Source organism: Glycine soja, chromosome 4 (genome assembly GCF_004193775.1).
Source record: "Glycine soja cultivar W05 chromosome 4, ASM419377v2, whole genome shotgun sequence".
In the NCBI taxonomy this organism is placed as follows: Eukaryota; Viridiplantae; Streptophyta; class Magnoliopsida; order Fabales; family Fabaceae; genus Glycine; species Glycine soja.
Window position 1 is genome coordinate 45,708,113 of NC_041005.1, and position 17,972 is coordinate 45,726,084.

Genomic DNA, 17,972 nt, shown 5'->3' on the forward strand with positions numbered 1-17,972 from the left:
GAATCAAATACAATTTTTCTTGTTAAATAGATCGTTTTCACTTATGTGATTGCAGTGAGTCATACACTAGAATGCATTAATCCTTTGGATTAAAAATAGTTTAAGAAAAATGTTATTTTTTAATTGGAACTCACAATTTTAATAAAAATAACTAATTGCTTAATAAATGTGAAATATGTCTTTTTTTATTCTTATATCTAAGATTTGAGGGAGTAACTATTTAATAATTTATGGAGGTTTAATTTAAAGCAGTCATATAAATACTCTCTTATATTTTTAGACCGGTCAAATATGTCTCTTTTCTATTCATATCTTTTATTTTTGTTTCTTCTAAACCAAACGCCGTATTAATGAACTGGGTAATCAAGGATTTAAAATTTCAGAAATCATTTTATTATTTAATTTTAAAGAGCAGTTTAACTTATCAATACAGTCTCCATCCATTTCAAAGAATAAAGAGCAGTACTCGATTTATATCCGTGAGATTGAACAAGAAAGGGATCTGGATCCTCTCCTTCAAAATTCCTGTACAAGTCTCTCTCCAGCAGTTTTCTGAACCATTGGATACATCTTACGGTTGATAACTAAAGCTAATGAATTCAAACAATATTTTTCTCCTCCAAGCTTATTTCAAAGCAAATGATTTTGTCTCACTGTGGTTTGCAGTGTGATATTACAATGACGATTCTGACTTTCTTAAAGATTTTTAAAAAATATAAATATATTATATAATTTAAATATTTTAAAACTATAACAATATTTTTATATTTGATATATAAAATGAATAATAATAATAATAATAATAACAGTAATTACTAAAGTATATATATATATATATATATATATATATATATATTAATCTTAATAAATAAATAAAAAAAGATTAACAAATAAAGAAAAACACATAATTGATACGTTTATTATTTTTTCTCCTTGTTTAAATTTATCTAAAAAATAAAATGTAAATAATAAGCTAAAAAAAAGTGAAAATTATAAGCTGTATTAATTAGTTTATATTACTAATTATTTATTTATTTAATTAATTTTAAAAAATATACTTTAGTAATTATTAGTGTTCATGTTAAAATGATTTTAATATATTAAATATAAAATTTTCCATTGTAATGATTTTAAAATATTTAACATATAGAATATTTGTTTATATTTTTGTAAAAAAATAACTTAAGAAAGCAACAATCGTCAATTGCTTTTAATAAAAAAAAAATCAAGATGATGTTGTGAGAGAGAAACATTAATTGAATTTATTAGCTTTTATTCTCAATCGAAAGGTAGATCTAATGCGCCACAAAAGTGCTGGAGAAGAGCTGTAGAGGAATTTTGAAGGAGAGGATCCAGACTCACAAGGAAGATTAAGATAAATCGACACGCGGTACTGATATTTTCACTCATGCATCTGCCCTGTCATAAACACCAATGCATATTCATGTCACGCAAAGCCTCTTTCCTTGGCAGAAGCAAAAAGTCTAGGTCTAGCACATATCTTACTACGATTAATGCAGCTGACTACAAATAATTACCATTGTTATAGCTCTATGTTAGTGAGCCCAATAAGACTAGGAATGCATATAATACAGCATGCTTAAGGGACTTGGTGACCAACTTTAACAGGCCCAAAAGAACAATCAACAAACTTATACATTTTAGGAACGGTTAGAATAATTCCTATTAGATTTTGAATTTGTTATTTTGGATAGGACTATGAGATATCATGATTATCCTTTTTTTGTTCCATTCATGTAATTGCAGAGGACCAATAGATGTATTGGACACCCTTAATATATAAATATAGAATTGATGAAATAAAAGGTAGAGAAAATTTTAACACTTTTATTTTAGGAGGTTCCTTGTCCTCGAAGTCAAGGATAAAAATGTGACCCAATCAATTTGGTGCTCACGAAGTATTACCCACATGACTAACAACACTTATGATAAATCTATTGAGTGTCTTGAAAAGTCAGTCAAACTCCTCTCCACCTTACAATTAGACCTTACCTCTAAGGTTGATTCCATCCTTATCTAATTGGTCAACCTCATTATCACACCTTCTCCACCACCTCGCAAACACCACCTGAAACTGTATTTTTAAGATCTTCCAATTTTTCGAAATCAACAATACTCCCGAGCATGGACACCTTTCTGTTGTTTCCTTCTATACGGATGGCCCCTGCTCTCAGCTGGTACCAATGGATGTACCACAACAGTCTCATCACGTCTTGGCAAGCCTTGTTGCAAGAATTAGAATCTTACTTTGCTTCGTCCTTTCACAATGACCCCCGTGGTGCCCTATTCAAACTGACCTAGCGTAGCATAGTGATCGAGTACCTCGTTGATATTGAATGCCTCGCTAATCAAATTGTTGGCCTCCCACATTCCTTTCAATTGCTTCATTTCTAGTCTTCACCCAAGGAATTCTTTATGAAGTCCAAGCACTACAACCAGTCACCTTACCCCAAGTGGTGGCAGTCATTAAGTTTCAGGAAGACAAAATCAAGGATCGTCGATGTGTCACTCGCAATAGACCCTTTGTCAACCCCCCTCTACCACCCACCACCCCAATTGAAAACCCCTATCCTTCACCCCGATTCCCCTGCTCCTTTACTTCTGACGGCACCATGCCTTCAGTATCATCATTTATCACCAGAAGATATAGTAGAACGTGTGAAAAAGACCTTTGTTACAACCATGATGAGAAGTTCAGTCCCAACCATTGTTGTAAGGCTCGTTTTTTCTTACTCATCATCGAGGACGATGCATCCATTTTAGAGGAAGGTTCCTCCCTTGACCTAAGCTCCAAAACACTTCCTAGTATCCCTCCCCAGATTAGCTTTAATGCTCTCTCGGGCCACCCCACCTATGAAGCTCTTCATTTGGAAGACTTCATAAACCAACATCATGTTACTATTCTAATTGATGGAGGGAGTACCTATAACTTTCTTGAGACCCATGTAGCTAAGTTTTTAGGCCTATTTTCACAGCCTACTACGGTCCTACGCGTTATGGTGGGAAATGACACCATTATTAATTGTCTTAACATTTGTCCTACTGTTCCCCTCATAATCCAAGGCCACAAATTTGTTATGGACCTTCGTGTACTCCCTATTAGTGGAGCAGACGTGGTTCTAGGCGTGTAATGACTTAAGGAGCTTGGCCCAATTATGATAGACTACAAGACACTCACTATGTCTTTTATTCAGGATGGCACCCCCGTTGAAATCCGTTCACACCCCCTCCCTACCTTTGGACATTTCAGCTCAACAAGTAAAGCGCATGGTCTAAACTCTTGCCGCATCGGCCTTTTTCCACATCCAAATCCTCCCATCATCCTTAGACTTCGTTCACTCAGAAATTCCCCTCCACCCCAACTTTCACTTCTCCTCCATCGTGTGTTGATTTCACCACCTCTTCATCCCTCCCAGGGGCCTTCCCCCAAACCACCCCACAAACCATCAAATCCACCTTCACCCCAATCCCTTATTCATCCACTATCTATTTTTGCAATCTAAATGGGATAATGACACTTCTCCTCCCACTCGTTGGGTTCTGGTTCAATGGTTAGGACTTTCTCTTGAAGATTCCTCTGGGGAACGATGGGATGACCTTTCTCAAACTTTTCACTTGATAAGGTGATTCTTCGCGGAGATGGTAGTGTTAGTGAGTCCAATAACACTAGGAATGGAGACAATAATACAACAGGCCTAAGGGACTTGAAGACCAACTTCAACGGGTCCAAGAGAGAATAATCAACAAACATGTGTGTATGAGAGAATAGAAGCCACTAGAATAATTCCTATTAAATTTTGAGTTTGTTATTTTGGATGAAACTATGAACTATCATGATTGTCCTTTTCTGTTATTCATTTCTTGTATTTGCAGAGCAACAATAAATGTATTGGACACCCTTGTCATATAAACACATAATTGATGAACTAAAAGTCAGAAAATTTCAGCACTTTTTTTCCAGGAGGTTCTTCTCCTCGAAATCAAGAATAATAGTGTGATTCTTTGAGTCTACATAGTACATTCTTTGAGCGTGTGTTTACTCCCCGGCTTTAATTGTGAGTTATTACTACTCACTACCATATCTGTACCAAAAAAATTAAGTGTGTTACTTGTAGTAGCACACGTTAAAATAAATGCATATGCTTCGCATTATGGTGAGCCTTTTCTTAGCACACGTTAAATTATAAAGTTTTATATATGTGGATAGGTAAAGACATAATTTCGACTGATTTTATTTAATTCTGCGTCGGAATACGATGGTTGGATTCGTACTATTTTAATTAATTTTATTGGTTTGTCTTAATACCTTGCTCGGTTGTATGTTTCCAGTTGACAGCCTAAACATGGCATGCATAATGGAACAGAAAAATGAAAACATTGATCCCAGCAAGGTGGGGCCCAGAGTCCGAACCTCGAGGCTTCGGATACTGAAGCTGGAGACAATAGGAGCCGTTGATGGACCTTGGTTACCCTAAACGAGGTTCTTTGTTGAAAAATTCCCCTACAAAGATTCTTCTTAATTTAATTAAATAAATAAAAAGAGAGAAAGTCCTATCCTATATAATACGATGAAGAATTAATGGTTAAGTAACATCTTATGCTATATAATATTATTAAGTTGTCGGTCTCAATGATATGAAATTTGATTATTTTAAAAAAATATTAAATTTGAGTTTTATAAATAAAAAAAATTCATTAAAAATAAATAATTAATTTTTTTAATAGAAATTAATAATGAATAAAATGGATAAATATCACCAAGTCATAATAGTAATAAAATAAAATATTATGTAACATGAGATTGATACCTATGAAGTACCGACACAGACACACGTGAACATTTGAAAGGTCTAAAATATAGAACATAATACATGTGTCGTGTCGGTGTCGAACATTGACACAGATGCGTGTCGGATACCGAACACAACAAGAAACTGAGATGTCCATGCTTCATACATTACTAGTAATGTGGGTATAAACAGGACATTCCTGTGGCAATGTGAAAGGAGCGAGGTCCCATTGGTCCAAAAAAACACACACGATAATGGATCATGCCCGAAAGGGGGGTTTTATGGGGAGATCATGGTGATGGACATGGAGAAACAGGCCTGAGTTTGACATTAACATGGGACAACCTGTTGTTGCTCCACGAAATCATTTAACTAATTGATACTCTTTCTACTTTTTTGTTTTTTTACTCCTTCCATGTAATTTCCTCTCCCCTACTCATTCATTCCCCTGCACCACTGGTCTCCACCCAAACAAATAATTAGCCATCACCATTATAAAAAAATCTGGATCATTAACCCAACACACCATGCATATATTATTTATTTTATGCTACACTTTTCTATTAGATGATTATGCTATTTGTAATGATTTAAAATCAAAATATTAAATAAAAAATTTAATATCCTAAGAATCCAAAATATATAATTAAATATATTTTTAGCTTTTATAGATATAATTAGATTTGATTTTGACTTGCTAAAATTTTTATTAGTTTGATGTGTATTTAAACATATCACGTTAGTATAAAATGATATGTGATATGGTATATTTAAATACATGTGATATTATCAATAAATATTAATAAAGATCTTTTGAAAATTTTAAGTAATAACTAAAACTATTAATTTTCTTTTCAAAGAATAAAAATAAATTTAGTTATATCCACAGTATCTAAAACGAGAGTCATTCATGAGTTGGATAAGGATTGCTTCGAGTTTCAGGAAAAATTAAATTGTAACCCATCATATTTATCTGGGTTGGGTTACTTCAGATTTTGAAACTTTTCTAATATAAAGGAAAATATTTTCTATTTTTAATAATGATTTATTTATTTTATTTAATATTTAATTTTTCCTATAATTATTACTTTGCATATCTTATTAGTTTCTTTACATAAAATGAGATAACAACTATTACAAAATAAACATGACCACATTAAGACACTCAATAAAACTAAATAAAATCATAAAAAAAAAAGAATGAAATCGATAAAAGAGAAAGAAAAATCTAAGAACTAAAGTGTATTATTTCCTTTAGCTCACATGTTCCTCACTTTTACTTTCTTAAAAAACGTCTGTTTGAGTTAAAAAATACATGTTTATATAAATTATTTTTAGTCACAATTAAGTAATTTTTTTAGTATATTAGAACAATAGCCTCCGGTGAGTCTAACGCTAATATTTTAACCATGTGCTTTTGGGTTGTTTTCACACAAGACATTAATGTCCTCTGATTATTAAGTAGAATTGTTTGTGGATTAGATTAAATTCATCCAATCTAATCAATTTAATTTTGTTAATTTAACCTTCAATCAATTTAGTTTAAATTTTTAGTCGGATTCGATCCAATTTAAAATAGTTTAGATTAGATTAATTTTCGATCTTATTCCTACTTTTAATTTTTTTAGATAATATTAAATAAAAAATAAAATATATAATAAAAAATAATTTAAATATCAAATATTTTATTCATATGTCATTATATAATTAGTAATAAAATATTTACACGTCTTAACTAAAATAATTAGTATAAATATTTTTAATTAGATATATTTTTCAAAAATAGATATAAGTTATACAATGATTTTATACATATGTGATCTTTACTTAAAAAATATCATTTTAATTAGATACTTTTGTAGTAACTAAAAAGGGAATTTTATTATATGCTTCTAAATAAACCAGGCAAGTATTTTCATAATTAGGTTAAAAATAAATAAACAATTAGATACATTTTAGTTAATCTGATTTTTCACATTTAAATATATATATATATATATATATATATATATATATATATATATATATTTCTTAGAATGTAACTTGCATCTAATTTAATCTTAAAAATTAGTTAAGAAATAAAAACTATTTTTCAATTATAACAATTATAAAGTCTAATATAATTATATTATTAGTCCATATACAACTTGTATTATTTTCGACTATTCTGAAAAGAACATGTAGGAAAGCGGAAAAACAAAGACCATAAGTTAAGAAGGAAAAACACCAGGTCAAAAGGACAACACGTGGAACTGTGGAAGAGACAAGTAATTAATAGATAGATGGGAATAATAAGAAGGAAAGACTGCGACTCATGAGAGAAAAAGACTATTATTATTTTTCCCCCCAAACAAATCCAAAAAAAGTAGTAATTAATTATATAAAATAAAAATAAAAAGGCGAGAAGCGAGAGTAAGGTCAGGTTCAGCTTCACAGTTTCACACCAAAAAAAGGTGAATGTGAACACTGAACAACAAAGATGGGTGCCGTGACCTCTTCAATGGCGGCCAAGCTGGCGTTCTTCCCTCCTTCGCCGCCGTCCTACAAGGTGCTGAAGGAGGAGGCCACGGGGCTGCTGCTGATGGACCCGTTCCCGCACCGCGAGAACGTTGAGGTCCTGAGGTTCCCGAACCGCCGCGGTACGGAGATCGTGGCCATTTACGTGCGGCACCCCATGGCCAAATCCACCCTGCTCTACTCGCACGGTAACGCCGCCGACATTGGCCAGATGTACGAGCTCTTCGTCGAGCTCAGCATCCACCTCCGCATCAATCTCATGGGGTATGTATTTATCTATGTTGTTAAATAACTCTTGTTTCTTACTTCAGTTTTTGCTTCTGTGTTTGTGATTCTTGATTCGGGTCTGGGATGGATGGTGGTGATGTTGATGGTCAAAGATGATGTGTTGAATTTTATTTGGGGCTGTGATGATTTCTGGTTTGTGTGGACCTGGTTCCCTAGTGGACTAAATTTGTGTGGTGTGTGTGTGTATTTTATGTGGGATTATATTATAATTTGTACAGATCAGCTGAATTTGGGAGGGAGTGTGGTATTCAATCGTTTTCAATTTTGTTGAATGACCAATGGGTGTTGTTGGGTTTGGTGGCTACTTTCTTGCAACGTGACGAACGAACCAAGAATCAAATCCCTGCTGGGAGATGTGCATACATTTAGTGTCTCGAACAAGATTGTCTCAAGGAGGATATTTGTGGAAATTAAAAAAATAAAATTATGTCGGATAGATTGGATGATTGTGAAGTTCGAATTTAGAATTTAGCTGGTCTTTTTGTATTTTTGTTCTCACTCTTGGATATGTGTTTGTTTACCTTCCAACAGAATTTTGGGTGGGCATGAGTGGAAAAAGAGAAGAAAGTTAATATGAAGTTGGTAATAGAGGCTTAACTTGTTGAAGAAATTGATGTGCGACATCAATTTATGCTCAATGGAATTTTTTCTTGTTTGGGTTCTGTGGGAAGTACCCGCAGTTTTGGGTCTGTGGTGTGAATAAAGCTTATGTTTTAGCTCTAATACTAGTGAATCTCTCTTGCTGTTATATGTGACGCTGAAAATGGTTGATATGGTTGGATTGTTGGTTTCTAAACTTCCCAAAGCGCCGCAACAAGTGCTGGAGTTCAATTCTACATGGTGTGATTGTTTACTAACAATCCAGAGATTACAGCAACACCTTAATGCCCAATAACTGATGAAATTGTTAACTGTGGTGAACTAATTCAGTAATGATAACAAAGGAAGTTCATGATCGATTTGCCTTGACATACTAATGCTGTACCCTCCAAACAATGGAGATGATAATGCATTATGTTCACTTCCTTCCCCCCCCCCCCCCCCCCCCCCCCCTTAATTTCAGTCTCTTGGATGTTGCTTTTATGTTGTAAAAGAAACGTTTGCATAAGAAATGTTTTGTTGAGGCATAAATACGGTCACATGACCAGCAATCATGTTTGAGACTGTACTTTATAGACCCTCACCTGATAGAATTAATCTAAAGAAAAGCCCCCAATAAAGAAAATGATAAAAGGTACTTGAAGTACTATATCTGCTTATCATTTGTAAAATTATATGTTACTAATGTTTTCAAGCATCTTGTATCAATGTATGCAGATATGATTACTCTGGCTATGGACAGTCATCAGGGAAGGTAACTACTCTAAGCACTTCTTTCTGGTTTCTTTAATTCTTTTGTTCTCAGCAGGAAGAAGCCTGCCTCATGAGAAAACTAATCTGGATATTTTTCACAGCCAAGTGAGCATAATACCTATGCTGACATTGAAGCTGTATATAAGTATCTGGAAGAGAACTATGGTGCTAAGCAGGAAGACATCATCCTTTATGGTCAATCTGTTGGAAGTGGCCCTACTTTGGATCTTGCTTCTCGTTTACCCCGTCTAAGGGCTGTTGTTCTCCACAGTCCTATACTATCAGGGCTGAGAGTCATGTACCCTGTGAAACGGACATACTGGTTTGACATTTATAAGGTTAAATTTTTTATTTCCTGTTTGCTTGATGTCATTTGATTTGAAAATTATGTAAGTGGTGTGTATCTGAACTTAGTTCCATTTTATTGTTTTGCAGAACGTTGATAAAATTCCATTGGTGAAGTGTCCAGTGCTAGTAATTCATGTAAGTATTATTGTGTTGGATTGCCCACTTACTATTTTTGTCATCATGATTTCAGTAGTTACTATATGCCTTTGACTGGTATCCAGTTAAGAACTACTGTAATGGTTGTAGCCCTTAAAATAAGACAGTGCTTAGTGTGCTAGCTTGGTGTTCCAAGTAACAAATAGAATCTCTTTTAATACAAACAACTTGCATGCTACTATTTAGTATCTGCCTTTTCTTGCTGACATTTGTGATGAAAATCATGAAATGGGTTGATTATATCAAATTTGAAGAGAAAACCATTTTTCATCAAACGAACTTGTTTACACAAGAAGTGAAAATTTGTTCATTGTGGCTGATTTTACTGCACCAAATTTGAAGAGAAATCAGCCTTTGTTGCTGATATAAACTTAGCAAACCCTAAACATGAAAATTGTGTTCTTGTGAATATGGCAACTTGGCGAACATTGCTTTTCTGTAGTCATTGTTTTGGGTACAAAGCATTTCATGTCACTTTACTAAATCTAACATCATTCCCATACTCTCTTCAGGGAACTGCTGACGAGGTTGTTGATTGCTCTCATGGCAAGCAGTTGTGGGAGCTATGTCAACAGAAATATGAACCTTTGTGGCTCAAAGGAGGAAATCACTGTAATTTAGAACTCTATCCCGAATACCTTCGACATCTCAGAAAATTCATATCCTCGGTAGAAAAGCCGCCATCACAAAGAGTGAGTTTCAGGAGAAGCATAGACAGAGTTGAACAATCTAGAGGAAGTACTGATTGCTTTGAAACACCGAGGAAGAGTACTGATCAGAGGGACAAACCAAGGAAAAGTACTGATAGGACAGATAAACTAAAATTTCATGAATTCAAATTTAACAATACGGAAAAGTTAGAGAAGATAAGAGTGCAATTTGATCAGATGGAGAGGTCACGAAGAAGCGTCGAGTACAATGATAAATCAAGAAGCATTGAGTTCCAAGATAAATCCAGGAGAAGTGTTGATGTTCAGTTTGAGAGGCCACGGAAGAGCATTGATTGGCTGGATAGAATTCGAGCTAGCTGAACCTCTTGAAGTATAAGTAATATTGGCACTGGGTTTGCTACATGGGAGGAAAAGGTACAAAGATACAGACACAGTTACTTACACCGGGGTTTTAACTTATGGTTTGCAGAATGCATATTACTCGTGCAGTTTCATACTTTCGTTGAAATGTTCATGTAGATTTGGATATGTTGGGACTTGGGATTTGATATCCTTAGGTTTTTCTGTTATTATTATTTGCAATTGAAGCGACTCTAACCTTGTTTTAGTCCTGAGAAAGAAAATGAACATCATGTCAAAGGTGGCTGTTGCTATAATTTATAAAAATTCAAATGGATTGAATATCCTTATTGATTTTGCCTTCACTTTTCTTATCGTAATTCTTTCCTCAAAGATTTTATTACTTGTTTACAGTGTTTCAGTTAGCTTAATTTTTCCAAATCAGCAAATATGCATGAGTTTTGCCATTACTTTTGTTGCCAAAAAGGAAATTATAAGAGAAGAATTCATTGACGAAGTCATAAAAGTTTATGTTGTCGTATTGTAATTATTTAGATTCATTAGAAGTGAGGTGAAATGCAAGCATACCCTTTCAACTTTTGACTGATTTGGAAATAGACACCTTTTACTGTGAAATCTTCTTTAACTAATGAACCCTTAAGACTAGGGGTGTTCATGCCTAGGTTTGTTTCGATTATTCATTAAAAAATCAGTTGAATCAAACTTATACAATGTATTAAAAAATCAGTTGAATCAACCTTATAAAATGTATCTGATTCGGTTTTCATAATTCGAATCAAATTAAATCAATATTTTACGATTTGGTGATTTGATTTTTATGATTTTTACTAAAATATTATTTCATTAAAATTTATATATTTTTTTTATCTTTTAAATTAAATTACATTAAAAAAAAGTGCTAATAACAATCTATGAAATTTATTAATATATTGAATCTTCTATAATAAAAATCTGTCAAATTTTTATCCATTTTAAACTATACATATTTTAAAAAAGTCATCTAAAAAAAGAAATAATATATATTATATAAGTTTCATTTACATAACACTACAAAATCCTGAGAAACTTAGATATACACACAAAATATATAACACTAACATAATATAAGTGTTATAGTTTAGTTTGATTTTAAAAATACAAACTGAAATCTGAACCAAACCGATCAATTTGAGAAAAAAATATTCAAATAAATTTAAAAAGATTCCATTTGATTCAATTTTGATTTTTTTTAGTGATTTTTAATTTTTATTTTAAATCAATTTGGATGACTTGGATTTGAAGACTCTACTTTCAACTTAGTTATTTTTTACAAACTAATAAATAGATTCTTCCAACTAATATTTTTCTGACAAGCACTTTACCCTATTCTATATTTTTAAAATCATTTTTCATTTATTTAAATTAACATTTCATTTTCATACATACATATATAAATATTTAAATGAATAAAACTAAAAAAATCCAGAATTGATCTGCGTGACTGCGAGATGGTTTTCGCTTTTTGACCTAAACTAATGCACATTGAGAAAAAAGAATACCTAAATAATACAGTTTAGAAACATTGATTTTGACAGCAGCGCATGAAGCTGACATTTTTATTTGTTTTTTAATACTGCACATTTTTGCTAGTCCAACAAGTTTGATTAATTTTTGCAATTTTTTTTATTTCATTTGTAAACTGCGCTCTTACTAAAGTGAATTGTACTCTTACTAATTACTCAAATCTTGTTTCACTTGACACTGTTTGGAGGTACTCTTTACTAATACTCTTATCTAATCTTGTTTCACTTATTACATAAAATTTAATTTTTGATGATTTTGATTTATAAAGTTAAGTGTAATAAAAGTAAGTTTAAAACAAAATTATTATTTTAAAAACTTTATAATAAAACTTAAGATAATTCTTGACCTAATGTATAACTAATAACTAAACGGCTAAAATGCACAATTTCTTTTCTTTGATAATAAAATAACGTTTGATTCTATAAAATGAACGACTTAAAAATGAGTTAAAATAAAATAATTCATACTCATCAAAAGTTTAGATTGAAAGTAGGTCTATGATAAATTAATATTTATTGGACTTCTTAAAGACATTTTTAGCACAAGTTCTACAATAATAGTGAACAATAAGAATCCATTCATGTGAAGAGAAAGAGGATAAAAAATGAGTGAAATAAATAATAATATAAAATCTAATCCATACTTTTACATTCTACTTTTTTTTTAAAGACAAATGATTTATTAATAACACTTAATTTAACATAAGTGGTGTCCACCCAAGCCAAACACCTTACAACAGATTATGCATAAATTATATTCTACTTTAATTTAAATTTTGATCTTAATTCACTTTTATTTCATTTCTTTTCACTCTATTGAATAGATCCTAATAGTTCTACAATAGATCAATAATCCAAATATATATTAAATATTTCGATGGTCAATTACTTGATGAAACCTATATTTCCCTCCTAATTGAAGGAGGCATTTTTGGTTCTGTGTCCGGGCAGTCACAAGTGTATGTTCTGCTCTAGGAATATAAATTTTATGCAGAAAAGATACTGCTAGCTGTTAGGTTACCGTGGAGATGCAATTTGGCTATAGTCTATGACCAATTTCTCTTTCGTAATGTTTGGCTTGGTGTGGCCACACCTTGTTGTCCAATCAATTGCATCTTTATTAATAAAATTGTTTTGCTTAAAAAAAATTGGTTATGGATGGTATTATGATAATTTCCTGCCTTTGTATTCTCAATACATGTGCGATTTAAGTCTAGGGCACTTTCAACTTATAGCATGTCGATTGCTTGAAATTAGAAATATATGCTTTAAGAATAGGTATGTTCTGTTTTTACCCTGTGCCACGAATTGGATTATGATCGATTCAGAATGCTTCTGTAAATTTCCTTTGGTAAAATTGCAGCCCTATTTGTCTACTTTGCAACCTAATTGGTTTCACTTTATTTCCATTTGTCTGTGATTTTTAATAGATTTTAAGGTGAAGCATGTTCTATGAATAGAGAATCTCTATAGATTTGGGTTTGTTTGGAGGATGCCATGTTTTGTGAGTCTGCATGTATGTATGCCCTGTACTTTTATATGAGAATGGATGCTCTAAGGAAATTCAGAAAGCTGGAATTACTTCATTTGCATGAGTAGAGAATAATTAGGAAATTGTGAAGATGTGGTTGTAATGAACATAATTTTCTGGAAATGGTTTTAACTGTGTTAAAGAACTTTGATGCTGAGGCATCTATGATGGTTGAGAAAGCTTGGGAGAAGTCTCATGAATTTCTTGATGTCTTTGAAACCCCCCTTAAAACCTTGGTTTACATGATAAGTCTTCCATTTTACTATTTTCCCCACCCATGAGACTTGTTAGTTGGAAAACAAGTTTTATATATAATACACACATATATAAAGGGTATGTGTGTATTATATATATGCATCTATGTGCTATCTCTCCTGCCTTTTTCTCTCACTTTATCACAACCTCACTCCCTTTGTTTGTCTCTTACTTGTCTTGTGTAAAAGTATAGGAACTAGCAAAGACTCGTAAGGTCAGGTGGAGACAAAGGATGTTAGTCTCAACCATTGAAGATTGCTTACTTGTTAAGCCATTTGAAGTGTTGCTACTAGGGTTGACCCATCCAACCTTTCTTTTGCAAATTCATACCCTAAATAATTGCCCTCTTGTGATAATAAATAATGAGCCCGTGAGAAATCACTATAATACGATGTTTAGCTTTAAATTCCTGATTCTTCCATGCATCATTATAAATCAATTACTTACTGGAACATTATGTATGTTGTTTAGACCAAGGCATTTTGCTTGCCAATCTTGTTTTGTTTATCGTTCATATCCTCATCATTTACTTGGTTCTTGATCAAACGGAACATGAACATTGTACTCCCTTTATCATATTATAATTATCTTCATCGGTTGTTTCATATCGACAAAAAACAATAAATAAATAAAAAAGAATAACAATTTTATAAAATTAATCTTATCATTAATTTATTTTTTATTTTTGTGATTTATATCATTAATATTATAAGATATACAAGAGAGAAAAAATAATTAATGTTATATTAAAGGCAAAATTACATATTTGATCCCCTTAATTGTCTCTAATTTTAAATTTGGTCTCCCTTTAAAATTATTCACGCATTTAGTCCTTCTTTTATATTCAATCACGCAATTTTGGTCTCCCAGTCCAGATTTGTACGTTGACGGTTAGCAACTTACGTTGACTGACACGTGTCAACTTCTGAGAAGTCCATCAAAGGGTGCATGACTTTTAACTGAGTATGGTAAATTTTATTTTACAATAACCCTAAAACCTAATCAAAATACCTCAAAGCCTTATATCGCGAAATTCCTAAAATGTTCTGTGACTAATGTCAACCACTAAGCTTATGGATTCTTCGAGGTAACCTCAAAGTTGTCACATGATTCCGCAGCCAATCACAACCCCTTAAGCTTCTTGCTTGTTCGTCATCGCTGGTTCATTTGTTCGAGACAAATCGTTAACCTTCTTGGTTGTGGAAATCCCATACTCGTAAGCTTTTTGCCTCGTCATTGTCGCCTGGTTGGTTTTTTGAAGCAAGGGTGTCATCCTGTTTGGGTGTCAGAGGTGGTGGTTGAAAAACATGGTCGTCGCCAGAAGCACGTTGTCGCAGCGTCGTTCCCATGGAAAGGAGTTCCTCGTCGTACACCTCGAAGCCCCAAAGTCGCGTGATGTGTTTGTGTAATGTAGAGGTTTCATTAGTGACATCGTGGACTGAGAATAATCCAGGGAGACATTTTTATGGTTGTGGTCTATATAAGGTAAGGAATAATGTATATCATGGGTTATGTTATAGTTTATTTGTTGATTGTTTTTGTTTATTTTGGGCATGTAGGTTACAAGTAGGAAAATGTGTAATTATTTTGAGTGCCACAATCCAGTTGTGAACAGTCGTCAGAAGAGGATCATTGTAGCATTGATGAAGAAGGTTGATGAATTGAACTTGAGGGAAAAGGATTTGCAAACCAAGATCAGTGACATGAAGATGAAGAGAAAATTTTTATGGATTAGATTGGTTTTTTCTTAGGTATGTGTTTGCTTGCTGGTGTTTTTATTATGTTGCTGGGGAATGTACCTTGTTATTTGGAATTACCTTGTTTGCAAGCAAATTTTGGCTGGGGCTTTAAAGAAAAATTAAGTTATCCACCTGGATTAAGTCATTATGGACAACTTAGGGGAGACTATGTGCAGTTGGCCCATTATTTATTGGGCCCAACCTCTCCTCATAAGATGAGTCTACTTGTAGCACCTCCCACTTTTCTGCCATAAGTTCTTTTGATGTGCTTACCTCTATATCTCGGTAAACCTATTGCACTAGAAGGATTATGCTGTTAGAGTTAAGCCCATCTACCTCCCCAGGCCCAATTCGGTTCGCAATGGCTATATCTTTACCTAAATTGCATTTTGAATTTCTTGTCTCCCTATTCTTTGCTATAGGTATGTGATAGTACATATCTAGCCCTCTTTCCATGTTAGTGAAGGAGCTTTGTAGGTCTGCTGCCCTAATCACCTATTTTCCTTTCTCCTTATCCCTAAACTTCCTTGATTTATGAATCCCTATTTGGTCAGACCTTTCTGCCCTAACCTGAACCCCCTCCAAACAACCTTTTGCAACCTAGAGATGTGTTTCCTCTATCTTGCATCACATCAACTCCTATGCATTCTTTCTCAACCCCCTAAATTAGGTCACCACCATCAGCCTTCTCCTACAGCCATCCCATTTGAATTTCACCACCATCGGAAAACAATTCTAATTTATCTAACACCTCCCAGTCCGCCATTGAAGAAATGTGTGAAGCTTTGTCTTTGATCCTCCTATGGTGGCAACCCATATTTTCATCCACAGTTCACCCTTCCTTTACAAATCTTACCACCATAATCTCCTCATTGATATGAACTCTCTCGCAAAATAAGATGTCTTGGAAGATTGACACTTCTACCAATACTCTTGTGTGCGTTGTTTTCAATAGAGCTATACTCTCCTCGTCTATTATAACAAGTTTCCAAAAAGAACTCACCAGCTTGGCTAAGCATGTCTTATTGTAGAAATGTAGGGATAAACCATAGCATCTTAGCCACACCAGTCTGCTTCCCCATCATAGTTTTAGAGACCATGGCTCATAAGATTCAAAAATTGTTGACAACCATTCATCCTCCCCTTCAAAGATGTCTTTAAGATTGTCTTCATATTCATTGGCCAACAGAACCAAGTTCTCTCCTAAATACTTGATAGATATTGTAGTAAATCCCTCTGTTAAAAAGGCCTCTTGTATGTCCATAAACTAGGTTGGATCCTTGACTTTTGTTGTCATGCACTTCTTCAGCCAATGTAAATTAGTTTCCTCCACTACAAGATCCCTTCCATGCCATGACCTCACCATCTGTCCTCCAACTTCTTTCTTCTGCCAAACTCGATTGGGTGGTTTGACAACATAGGCAAACGACACTTCGGGTTTTGTCCACGCTTGCTGAGCACCATGAGTTGTGTCCCTTCTTGGTTCCAACTCCGCTCTCCCTAGTTGATTTTGTGTCGCCTCTTCTCATGGTATATGCATTTGTATCCCAAGTATTCTTCTACATTGTCTTGACAAGTTCGCATGAATCTTCAAGTTGCCAAGAAGGATGTTGTTTAACTCACTCTCAAGTTGCGATGGCTTGTCAACGTTAATGAACTAGCATTTATTGGGAATGATCACGTGATACATATAAACCCACGAGCAAAACAAAATGTGAAAATATGCCCATAGTTTTGCCCAATTATGTCATTTCATGGACACACATGAGCCATTTCAAGTTTTATTGACTTGCGGACATTTGAAAATGTGAAAGACAACAAGGACCTTGAGGCAAAGCTTGTACATTGTAACAAGTGAGGTAGAAAGTGGGAAATCTCTTTCAGGTGGTAGTAAAATAAATAAATAAATAAAAAAGTTAGAAAAATTATAAAAGAAGAAAAAAAAATCTTTTGAGGAGGCACGCTACCAATAACATCGCTTAATCTATAACTATATATAAAGAGAATAAGATGTTTTGATGTACAATTTGAATATCTATTTTATCCCTATAACTATATTCATAAGTTATTATTTTATTTCTATAACTATCTTTACAAACCATCCGTTAACTTTTATTATTTTTCTTTTTATTTAAAAAATGAAAAAAAGGCACATAGTGCTTGTTTTCTCCTAGTAATTATAAAAAGAATAATTTCATTTGATATCATCTCTCTTTTAAACATATTTAATCCTCAATTATTATAAATCATTACAATATTTTATTTTAATTTCTAACAATATTTATGTTTTAAAACAAGTTGCACTTAATTACATATGGATAACTTTTAAATCCTGCCGTAGAATGTCTTTTTTGCCCTAGTGAAAAATAATGAAGATATCA

At 33.2% G+C, this 17,972-nt stretch overlaps 1 protein-coding gene across 1 annotated transcript; it reads left to right on the plus strand.

Annotated features, from left to right (window-relative positions):
- Positions 1-7,185: 7,185 nt before the first annotated feature.
- On the plus strand, positions 7,186-10,848 carry LOC114409896 (alpha/beta hydrolase domain-containing protein 17C-like). Its single transcript, XM_028373554.1, has 5 exons — positions 7,186-7,592; positions 8,934-8,970; positions 9,071-9,307; positions 9,405-9,452; positions 9,986-10,848. Exons 1-5 carry the CDS (start codon positions 7,291-7,293, stop codon positions 10,502-10,504), a joined length of 1,143 nt encoding a protein of 380 aa, XP_028229355.1. The 5' UTR covers positions 7,186-7,290; the 3' UTR covers positions 10,505-10,848.
- The last annotated feature ends 7,124 nt before the right edge of the window (positions 10,849-17,972 follow it).